The 12,073-nt window shown below is 46.6% G+C and overlaps 1 protein-coding gene across 3 annotated transcripts in view; it reads right to left on the bottom strand.

Annotated features, from left to right (window-relative positions):
* Cpvl (carboxypeptidase vitellogenic like) overlaps nucleotides 1–12,073 on the bottom strand; it is a 103,961-nt gene that overhangs the window by 68,839 nt on the left and 23,049 nt on the right. For 2 of the 3 annotated variants that reach the window (XM_032905160.1, XM_032905161.1), the window contains 4 exons: nucleotides 11,379–11,493; nucleotides 10,392–10,450; nucleotides 9,462–9,541; nucleotides 4,306–4,372 (listed from right to left, as the gene is read on the bottom strand). In XM_032905160.1, the coding sequence (XP_032761051.1) occupies nucleotides 4,306–4,372; nucleotides 9,462–9,541; nucleotides 10,392–10,450; nucleotides 11,379–11,493 (321 nt within the window). Of the gene's footprint in view, nucleotides 1–962; nucleotides 969–4,305; nucleotides 4,373–9,461; nucleotides 9,542–10,391; nucleotides 10,451–11,378; nucleotides 11,494–12,073 lie in introns of all 3 variants that reach the window. The other variant, XM_032905159.1, reaches the window with a different exon arrangement.

Raw genomic sequence — 12,073 nt, 5'->3', positions numbered from 1 at the left:
TATGGCTACAAATCTACTTGTAAAGAGATTATACCCTTTTATGCTATGGGGAAGAGATGCCCAGCTTTCAGCATATGTCCCACCATTTTGGAAGCATCTCCATTTCTAAAACCACCCACAGCATTGAGTCTTTGCCTGGACCGGTACATATAACCCAAGCTCAGAGAACAATGGACAGTCCCCCTTCATCCTGCCACCTGCCTCTGTCCCAATTAGGGCTGTCTTCCTTTAACTTCCAGCCCCGCCTCTAGATGCTGGAGAGGGTTCTGCACTGAGTTGATGCTCCAAGAACAAGAGCTGTCTCACAAATAGTTACAGGCTTGGGAGGGAAATGCTTAGAAAGAAAGTTAATCACAGGAATTAAACACAGCTTGTTTCTTTTTGAAGTATTTTTTTTCCTGCCTCAGGGAGGGTGATTTACAGACACATTTGTCTCTCTTTAGAGAAAATTAATTCCAGGTTGGTATTCCGGGCAGAGACGAAAAACAGAAAGGAAGGAGAGAAGAGGCTTCTCCCTTGTCCTTCACACTCTCAGTGGACCTAAGCTGTTCTCCCTACTGCCTTGTCAGTTGGGTGTGGGTGGGTCCTCACACATTCTGATACATATAGAACACACCAACCAAACTTCTGACACCATCGTCAAGGCCCTTTCATGTTTTAGGCAAAACAAATGCTTTTAAAAATGCCTCTGGCTGGAAATGAAGCAGTCGTAGAGCTTATCATGCTCAAAGTCCTGAGTTAGTTCCTGACACACACACACACACACACACACACACACACACACACACACACACACACACAAGCACGCATGCACACACGCACACAGCGGAAATAACTCAACGGAACAAGCAATGCTATAGACCAATGCTATGTATGAGTAAGCGAAGCTTCTGTGAACACTTTCACCCCAGTCTGCATGCCGAGGGTCATAGGCTTTGAGCCCTAATGGAGGCATCAAGCGCTGGATGCTGTCCACAGTCAGTCACTATTTGAAACATGTAAGGAGGATTATCTAATTAAACACTCAAATGGTGTTATGCAATCATTCCTGTGCTCATCCCCGGACTCTCTTAGACCAACGCCAGGGCTCTGAAGGCCTGCTGAAGATCCCTGTGCAAGCTGCCTTCATCCCTAGCACGCAGATGTAAAGGGTGCTAAACATTCCTTGAGTTTATCTATTATTTTTCAAGGCTGCATCTACAAATTCAGTGGTGCTCCCTATGACTCCCTAAAAAGGAAAATCAATGAACATTCAGAAAAGGGGGGACTTTCCAATGAACGGTTTGCGGAAGGGTTGGAGAGAGACAGGAGAAGTTGGTATTACATTCAAACTTCAAGGATGTGGAGATGCTGTAAGAGTAGGCCCGGGTGACTGCCTCTGAACACTTAACAAATAAAGCAAAACAGCCATGAGGGTTGATCTCAAAACTAACCACTGCGGTTGCAAGATAAAGTCCAAAGACTCCGCAAACTTAATGACTGGCCTGGAACTGCCCAGCGAGACCCAGCTCTCCAATGATCAACACAGGATTCCTCCACTCCATTCCAGGTCTCCAATTATCACACCAGAACTCTATCTGCTCCCCCAACCCCCGTGAAAAGACAAACAAAACAGAATGGTGAGAACTAGAGAAGTGGGGCATCACTACCTGGCGGTTTTCTTTCCAAAAAGATATGAGGTTTCTAGCGCAGGTATGTACATCTTGTCGCCTGAGGGCGGCTTGTGGCCAAATGCAGAACCCTAAACATATTTAAGACATGAACTTACATGTTTGCTTTTTTCTGTTGGTTTGTTTCTGTAACCCAGTTGTACCATTCTCAACTGTGACTTTGGGGATGACATAGGGTCTCGGTGATAAAAGATTGGCTATGAATGGACAAATCCACTGAGTTCTTCTGAAGCTGGGGTCCTGAGGTTACCGCCTCTCTGCCTCCCTTTCTTTCCTCCAGCTTATCTCCCTTTATCTCACGGACGGCACAGGCTTCTTTCAGCATACTGGCAGCAGAGCATATAACAAGAAAATCTTTCTTTCCCCACACACATTTGGAAATGACATGCCTAAAACCACAAGGCACAAATAAAACAGACAAGTCAGAAATTTCCTTCAGGATTTGGCAGCTGTGCTGAGCGTCATGGTTAACGACACTGCCGCATTATTTGTTAGACAAGGAATTACACACTGAGCAGACCAGTCTTCTGCTCCGTGGGGAAATTCGTGACTTCCAGGGTTACTCTGAAATGACAAGAGGGCCACTTCCTGCTCTTCTTCCAACTCGCCTCTGAAAATGCTCAAAAGGCAAGGGACAGCGGAAGTGTTACTGATGGAGGGATAGAATGTGATTTGATACTGAGCAACTGAGTATTAAAATATATATATATATATATATATATATATATATATATATATATATATATATATATATAATGCTAAACCATTTTCTCTGACAGCTTAGAAGGAGAAGACAGGCTCAAGAAATTCCTTGTTCCCTGAACTCTCCATTCCCTAGGAACTCAGCCTGTTTTTCTCTTTCGGTCTGTTAATGTGCACATCTGTAGACCACTTGCCGGCATCCTTCCAGCCCTTCCTCTGGCACCATCACTTGGGCCTTCCTATGAAGATCAAGCATTCCAGAGTTAAGCCTTATGGCTCAGAGGATGAGTGGCCCAGCAGGATCCTTCCTCTGGAGAGCACCAGGGTAGACCTCAGAGGCTGATTTTATTTTATTCCTCTAGCCCAAGTTATTGGTTCCCAAATAGGATGGGACCTAACAAAACCCTTAGAGACTCAAGAACATGGATAGACTTGTTGGTGAGTTAGACGGGTAGAATGCGGGGGCTGTTGAATATGAAAAACACTTCCCTGGGAATGAACTGAGACAAGATCCAGGGACAGACCAACAAAGAGCGAGAGGCTAAGTCCTGGTGAAGGAGACGTGGAAGGTTTTTTGTTGGATCTGGTAATGATGGAGTGATTCTAAAGTCAGTCAGAGTATAAGGTGGGAGTGTGCACAGGAGGAAAGCTATGCTCCTTGGTGTAGGAGAAGGCACACAGAGACATCAGCGGAGGAGAGAATTGGAAAAGCCCGTGATGGGGATCAGAGTTATGGGACTAGCCAGAGTCACAAGGTCTGAAAAAAGTATCATCATCCTAGCAGCAAGGAGCACTTAGTGCTCCAGACCTGGCTTTTCAATACCGCTCTGCCCTGGAATGAGCCAGAGTCCTGAGGAAAGCAATGACCGATCTCAGGAGGGCAAGGGATGTACAGTGTTTGTGATAAAGGGGAAATTCTCAAAAATTATCAAACCTGTCAAAAGACACAAGAGTCAGCTTGAAGGGCCTTTGTCAGGGCAGAGGAAGAACAAGCATCTAAAGAAAAGCAATCCATGGGGGTTGGGGATTTAGCTCAGTGGTAGAGTGCTTGCCTAGGAAGCGCAAGGCCCTGGGTTCAGTCCCCAGCTCCGGAAGAAAAGAACCAAAAAAAAAAAAAAAAGAAAAGAAAAGAAAAGAAAAGAAAAGCAATCCATTCATAGATCCTATAGAAATATCAATGCTTGGCTCCATCGGGATATACGTGAACCCAGAGAGGAGATAGACGAGATCAGCACTGTAGGAGAATGTGGGATTACATCCACACACGCGCAGATGAGAGAGCTGCCATTTTATATAACTCTCATTTTAGTCAGAGACGACATGTGTCGTCAACTGATCTAAAACTGTTGTGGGACAGATTGGGGAAAGAGTCATTCATGTGGTTATGGATTATGTATGAATGACAAACAGAAGCAGATGTCCGCCAATGCCATCTTAATCTAGTGATCAAGTTTGCTATCACCCGGGAGACCAAGTGCTCATGGTGATAGAAAGCATGGTGGTGAGAGACCAAGTGCTCATGGTGATAGAAAGCATGCCCGTGTTATCCGGGTGGAATCCTCACTGGATCTGATCTCTGAGGAGAGAATAAGACAAGTTTGGAAGGCGGAACGTATTACTTACAGACACCTGTCCCCCACCTAAAGTCACTGATGTAAATGGCAATAGCAAAGGAGAGGAATCCTAGGCCCTAGTAACCCGTTGCACACCTCCCAATACATGACTTCACTGATCCCAGACTGACACCACTGTTAGAGAGGCCGTTTGGGGAATTATTGGGAAATTATGAAGGTGGACTGGATACACACACACACACACACACACACACACACACACACACACACGACTATGCACATGACCGCTGTAACTGTCCTCATACAGTTCAATCCTCTTGCTACTTCGAGGCACAAAAGAAAATGAGACACCAACTCACCTCGCCAGTGATATAAAAGTCATTCTTTGCGTACTCAGGAAACAACTTGAAAAACTGAACCAGTGCACTGCGGAAGAGAGCGTAGAGATGGATTGATTGAGGGAGTTAGAGTGGCCGGCTACCCACCTCACCAGCTGGGGGCACGCACCCTGGAGGAAGGAGACAGCGCTGTGCTGTGCATTCCTCTGGTGCATGCGTTTCAGTCCCGAGTGGGTAATGATACTACACACCACAGGGAGGGCTAGGCAAAGCAAGTAGGTAGGCTGGCGCTGCCAAACTAAGTGTGGGCACCGGACACCCACACTGTCACTTTTGTAAAGTTGCAACTGCCACTCAGGGTCATCTAGCTACCGAGGTTCCCTTGTGTCCATGTGCCGGCTTCCACACATTGTTTAGCAATTTTCATTTAAACCTTATGACGATGCCATTAGGCCAGCTTTCTGGGAGGAAATAGGAAGTTCAATCGCTTGTCCACGCACTCACAGTGAGCGAACAGACTAATTTCTAGAGGAGCTTTCAGAACGCCAGTGCTTTAATCAGAGCACCAAAGCTGTAAAAGAAGTGAAGGAAGAGGGGGTAGGAGGAGGCAGAGGGAGAGGGAGAGGGAGAGGAGGAAGAGGAAGAAGGAGGAAAAGAAAACAGCCAGAATCCCATGGTTACTTTAGTAAGTGTTCTTACTGTAAGTGTTCAGTATGAAGTGTTCTAGGATGAAACTGATTGAAATAGGCTGGCGGGACATTCACAATAGTAAGAAAAGTCTAGCTGGTTTTTAAATGTCTTTACCAAGGTCATTCCAAAAAGAGAAAAAAAAAAAAAACCCAAAAAAACCTCCTAAAACTCAGGCACTCTAAGAGTGTCTTGACCTGTACTGTGAGGCCTGAGAGAGCCAGGCAGAGCACTCCAGTCCAGCTTCCTGCTGAGGGACTAAAAGCCACGAACCTTCCAGGGAAGATGAAAGGCAAGGTTCTGAAAGGCCAGGAGTGGGAGAGAGTTCAAGGGTTACAGAGAGGAAAACTCAGTCATTATGGCCAGCATGATCCCTGCTAGACTTGATTTTCAAAGGTTCCGCAAACCCCTCCTGCGAAGCACCTCGGAGGGCTTCAGTGCACTCTCCGTTTGTTATTTATAGTGGCTTCAGGGAACTAAGTTTGCTGCATGTTGATAGTTTCCACGTTAAGGCTGGTAGTACGCTGGCTTTAGAACAAGGGTAAAAAGAGGAGTTCGGTCTCCACCCTCCCCTCAGCAACCTTCAGGCTAAAAACACTTCCTTTCCTCTCTTCCTGCTCGTTGAAACGGCACCAGCTCATTCAGGACAGCGAGTTCAAGTCTCCTGTTTTAGCTTATAGCTTACTTCCTTGGTATTCGACGGGGAGCCTTTAGGCTTGACAGGTTCAGCAAATGAAATTTCAAGGTGTTCTATTAAACTGAAAGTTCAGATAAATAAGCATAAGTATGTCCACATATTGTGTAGAACATATTATGTATGTGTATATATATATGTGTGTGTGTGTGTGTGTGTGTGTGTGTGTGTGTGTGAAGCCGGAGGTCTGTGTTAGCTGTCTTTCTTTCAGTAGTTTCCACCTTTGAAAGATACTTATATATAAAGAGATAATCATTGTTTATCTGACTTTCAAATTTAACTGGGCATCTTGTGCTGTATCCAGCTACCTAATTTGAAGAAGATAATCTCTCCACTTACATCTGCCTGGGAAGCACCTGCATAGCTGAGGTTTCTAAATCAAGAGCTCACGCAGAGAACCTATTACTGTTTTAATCTCACTGTTGCAGTCTTTCCATGGACTCTTTCCTCAAAGTCTTCGGTAAACGGTTCTTACACAGCAGCAAACTGTGAAAATGGTAAATTCAGTAGCTAGAACCACACACACCTTGCTCATCTAACCGTACTTAGGTCAAGCACTGTCCCAATGATGTGGTGAGGTCGTGCTTAAAATAAAACCAGGACTCATGTCTGCTTGCCTTTCAAAGCTTAGTGTAATGTTAGTGTGTGCGATACACAAATGTGTGTGTGATTTATTCAGGTACGAACGTCACCTGGCACGGAAATCCAGTATCAGGTGACTCTATTATAAATCCCCGCTGGAACTCTGCCAAGTACTTCCCCATAGTGGAATTTTAGTGAAAGGTTGTTTGGTTGAAGAATGATCCGCCATTGAAGAAGGAGTGGCTGGGAGAATACTACTCCTCGGGTAACTTTTCGGAAAGGTCCTTCGGTGGATGTAGGGAGAGAGAGTGATGGAACAATCACGTGCAATAGAGCCGGTGGCTGCTCTCTGTCAGTTCTGGTAGAGGGGGAGCAATGTGAGCTCCAGAGATATTCAGGGGCTCAGGACTCAGAGGGAGAGGTCCACAGTGAAAGGGTTTGGATCCCACAGGTTTGCAGAGCTCCAGAGTTGACAGCTCAGCCCCAAGGCTCAGAGGTGGGGCTTTAGGGAGGTGATCGGCTCCCAAGGGCTCTGGCTTCAGGAGTGGGTTAATCCACGTTTGGATTTACAGCTTGGTGGGCCGTTGGGAGATGGAAACTTCAGGAGATGACGCCTCGTTGGAAGAAGTATGTCACCAAAGAGTCTCTTTGAAAGGACGCAGTTTGCCTCGACCGACTCCTCTTTCTCGTTCTCGACATCCTGGCTGTCACGGGGTGAGAGCAGCTTTGTACCACCTCCATTCAACTCCCGGGAGGTAACCTCAGGAGCTCTACCAGGCCATGAGCTCTGGGAGGGCAGGGGCTGAGTGCTGCCTGCTTCTATGTCACCAGCTCCAGGAATATATCCAATGGGCAAGGGAGACAGGGGGACAGCAGCACCAGGCAAGAGAGCAAACTGACTACATTTCATTCACATTTTTCTAAACCGAGAGGAGGGCCGCCACCGTGGCTCAGAGGCATCCTCCATAGTGTGTCTGAGCGTGAGCGAAAAAGTTTCTGAGCACAAAGAAAGCCACTGGAAAGATGAATGCTAAATGGCTCTTTAGGAGTCCTTTCCTCCCAGGCCGGGCTCTGTTCACAGGAAAATAGAATTTCATCTTCAGAAGGGAACTAGTGGGGGAAGGGAGCTTTCAAAGGGAGAAGAAAGATCTGCTCTTTAAACCCCCAGTAGCCCATTTACTAGGTCCAAAGCAACCTTCTGATTGCAGACACCCATCTGGCAAGCCGGAGAGAAGGATGCGGTCACAAAGGGAAACGAATAGCGTAAACTGTAAAAGGAACAGCTGAAATCCGTTTTCTGCACTACTCTTGATTAGCTATTTTCCAGTTCTAAGAGCCCGAAGCAAAGGAAACCGAAACAGCCATAAACAACTGCTACTTTGAAACCCGTTCTCTTTCCATGTCATGCAAGAGGAGACAGACCACATGTCAGCCATGACATCCACACACAGGGTCAACCGCTGGCTGGAAACATCCTTCCTTCCACCTCAGGGAGGGGGGTGCGTTTTGCAAAACTCTGACTTGCAAGGGATGGACACATTTCTTTAGTCTTTGCTAGTTAAACAATGAAGCCAAAAGATGGTTGGAGTGAGGAGCGGGGGTAGATGTTCAGTCAGGAGAACTCACGGTGTCATTGGTGGTGGTGGGTGCTTGAGTAGACTTCTGGGGACAGGCACCACAGTTGTGGCTATGCAGGGAGAAACACACTGGACGTCAGAGGCTAAAAGAGGTCCCTGTGGGAGGATCAGCTAATGTGGCCCCAGGAACCACTGTACCTGGGTGCAAAGGTGTAGGGAACCTGGGTAACCCTGATGGAAACAGAATACAAGTGTTGAAATCTTGAAACGTGGGAAATTAAAGAACAGACATCTTCTTTTCTGGGTCAGCAGAGGGAAAGAAAGAGATGTCCTTGGCAGGAAATAAAGACCAGGAAGCCACCAAAAGGCCTGTCCCTCAGTCCTCTGTCTGATCAGACTTGGAAGTCACTCAGATACTCTTTCTCTTTGCAGTCCTGCTAGATGCCAGGTTTGCTCGCTGGGCAATCAGCAGAGCGGGCAGATGAAACTGGACATCGGGGCTTCTAGGAGATTCTCAGAGCATCCAAGGGTGCTCAGGAGTCCTGGAGGAACTCAGACTTGTTCTTAGTTCGCAATTTATAGCTTGGAAAAATTTGACCAAATAAGAAAGGTCAGCTTAGTTTTTAAAAACGCACTAAAAATAGATGTTAAGAATGCAAGAAAATGAAAGGAAAATTTATGTGTATATGCTTTAACCAAGCTCACACCTTTACACACACACACACACACACACACACACACACACACACACACACATCTTTTTTTAAAGTGAAAGACAAACTTTGTAAGATGAAGGAGAAAGACTGTTTTTAGCCTGGAAAAGTCATGGCGAAGCTACAGAGTAAAATATACATCTAAAGCCACAAAAGCAACAGCTATGGGAAAGAGGACAAACACCTGGAAAAGACGTTATCTCCTGGCAAGAACAAAGTTAAATAGAATTTTAGTAACAACCAGAAACTTCTAAGACATTGAAAATGTGGGTTGTGTCTCTATTGTCTTATAGAAAATTGTTGTAAAACTACAATTGGTTACATTCATGATTTTAGCATTGTTTACTTTGTCTGCTGTCCATGTAAACAATAATCAATAACAGGGTAAGGAAGATCAGAAGAACGAGTGCACGCACATGAACGTGTGATACACACACACACACACACACACACACACACAGAGGCACACACACACATAGGCACACACAGGCACACACACATGCACACACACAGACACACACAGGCACATACACACACACACACACGGGCACATACACACAGGCACACACACAGAGGCACACACACAGGCACACACACATAGACACATACACACAAGGCACACACACGCACACACGCACACACAGGCACACACACATATTCTGATAAGCACACACACACGTACACACACAGGCACACACACACACACACACATACAGGCGCACACACAGGCACATACACACACACATACAGGCACACACACACACACACACACACACACACACACACACACACACACACACACACACACACACACACACGCACATAGAAATGTTCTGCCTCGTTTTACAAGTTGGACAATAAGGACCAACCCATAGTGAGTCTGCCATGGGATTCTTTTCCATCTGCCACAGTTTGCGTGCGTACCTGTACAAGTCTTGGGCTACATCGTCCTCATCGATGGCGTATCCCCGGATATGATCAGTGAAGCTGAAGCCTGTACCCACCTTAGGGGGAGAGAAATGAGGATAGCATGAAGACTCATGTTTCTTGAGGACTTTCAGCTTGGCCCCTCACTGGGAGGTGGCTTTCCGGATTCCAAAACCCACACCTCTGACTTCCTGTCCCTGCCATCGCTCCACGTATCACTGAGGCTTTCCCTCTCCGAGGGGAAGCTCACCAGTGTTGGCTCTTTGTGTCTATAAGTCTGCATGAAAGATAGGGGATCCATTATTAAGCAACAACCCAGGAGACAGGGAACCCACACCATCAGTGAAAAGCCATCCGCCTCTTATCCCAGGGGTGACATTCAATGCGAGGGATCCTACGATGTCGCCTAAGCTAGCCTAGAGCTCACAATATAGCTTAGGCTGGCCTTGAACTCATTATTCTACAGCTCCAACCTCCAAATGGGATTATAGGTGTGCCTGACTTGGTGGCTTTATGAATTAAATTCTAATCTAGAAAGTAAATACTACATTTTAGAAAATTTACAGTAATGCATTGCTTCATGGTGAGGATAACTCAGGTGTTTGCTTTGTTAAGTCTCTCATAGTGAGGGCTTATGCAAACCTATAAGGCATAGTCCACCACACCCTGGAGGCATGTGCACAATAATAGGTAATTCTACTGGATACACGAAGCTTTGGTCCAATGGCAGTATTTGTGTCTCTAAACATGGGTGATGATCGAAGGGCTAGAGGAGCTAACGAGGTCAGCTCAGTTCCCTGATGACCTTATGGAAATGTCATTGTGTATGCAGCTGCTGTTGACCAATCACCATGCAGCCATGGCTGTAGTGAATGGAAACACACAGGAGGCTGGCACTGGTGTTCTGTGGTATCCTGTGGTACTTACCGGATTATCAATGTAAAGCATGGAAAGGGTAAAGGTCCAAGGGAAGTCTCTGGAGAGAACTGTCAAAACAGAAGAAGGGGCTTAGTTTCTAACAAAATAAGCCAGGCAAGGCATCCTTGCTCTGGACCCCAGCGAACCCTGCCGAGCTCTCATGGACCCTGCCCTTCCCCCCACCACTCTACCACCCTCTTTCTGGAAGACCAGCATCCCTGCCCTTGACCTTTCTCTTCTGTACTTTTGCCCAATACAGCAATACTGAACATAACCAAGACTGAAGCATGGGGCAACAAAACCTCATGAAGAACTGACATGAAAAAACCCATTGTCCTACACCCCTAGGTGCACGACATCTGATACTTAGCCTCTTGGACCCTCTTCCTCCTCCCCCACACTAAAGAGGACACCCCTAGCAAAGCTGGCACCAAAGCATTTACACTGAGTCGCAAACTCATTCACACTCTGAATGCTGACCCAGGAAAAGCAAACTATCTCCCCCATGAGACAAGAATAGAGTGTGCCCTGAGACACAGACAGCCAGAGGCCCTTTCTCCATCCCTTCCTCCACCTCAGCCTCACCCACAGCATTTTGCTTTCAAGGCAACAGCTCATCGAAGTGACAGACTCACAAAGCATTCTATTCCCATGGATGCTGAGGGATATAATTCCACCATTAGGACTGTGAAAGAAGGCTCACCCAAATAGTAATAAATACCAACTGTTTTTGTAAGCCAAGAATGCTTGAGTCAGCAGCTGGCTTGCAGAAAACAGCTTAGACCCTTTCACCCACATCCTCAAGAGAGACCAAGCCGGGCAGGACACTCATCCTGGGGCTCCTCCTTCTGGACAGACATTGCTACAAAGTTGTGTTTCTATAATTTGGAATCATTCCCCTATTCCTAGTGACTCTTATGTTTATTCTAAGTTAGTTTTAGAGCAGATACTGGCTGGAAGGACACCTGTGAGGAAAGCAGTCGAACCATCTCTTACCGGTCATGTTACTTGTGATAATATAAGGCCCGTGTTCTACAAAGAGTCCAAACATGGATGAACCTCCAGGACCGCCCTGAAGCCAGAGGACTACTGGGGCATCTGCGGGCTGTGTCTGGAGAGAACAGAGAAGCTAGTGAGCAAAAATGCTCCAAGGCACACCTGAGTGCACGCCGCTCTGCCTTCCACGTCCTTGGCGACATTCTAGAATGGCTCTGGCCCCCAAGGCTCCCACTCCACCATAAATAAAGGCTGGTCACCTTTTACTGTTCAGGATTTACATGTGCCCCAGATGCTGGAGTCTTTCTGTGAACTTGACAGCATCTTGACATCTGCATGCTCTATCTTCCAAGGACCAGATAACGCCTGCTGTTGTTCCCTAGTTGGCCCAGTCCCTCACACAAATTGTAGGTATCGCCAAAACCTAGGTTAGCTGTACTCCTCCTGTCAGGACATTGTGAGGAGGCTGTGGTGGGTGGGAGGCTACACTAACTTATGAGAATGTCCCTGGGAGCTGTAGAATAGCTTTGTCATGAGGGGCTAGCTGGAGACCCACTCCCAAATGTCAAGACATTAAATGACATAGCAAATGCCCTGGAGCCTTCAGATACAATAAACATAATTGGCTATAGTAACCAAAGGTGGACAGGGGAGCAGAAAGTGCTGAGGCCCACCGTGAGTCTGGGCTTTCGGTC

Source organism: Rattus rattus, chromosome 6 (assembly GCF_011064425.1).
Source record: "Rattus rattus isolate New Zealand chromosome 6, Rrattus_CSIRO_v1, whole genome shotgun sequence".
In the NCBI taxonomy this organism is placed as follows: Eukaryota; Metazoa; Chordata; class Mammalia; order Rodentia; family Muridae; genus Rattus; species Rattus rattus.
The sequence above is the reverse complement of the archived record's forward strand: the minus strand, read 5'-3'. Positions and strand labels throughout refer to the sequence as shown.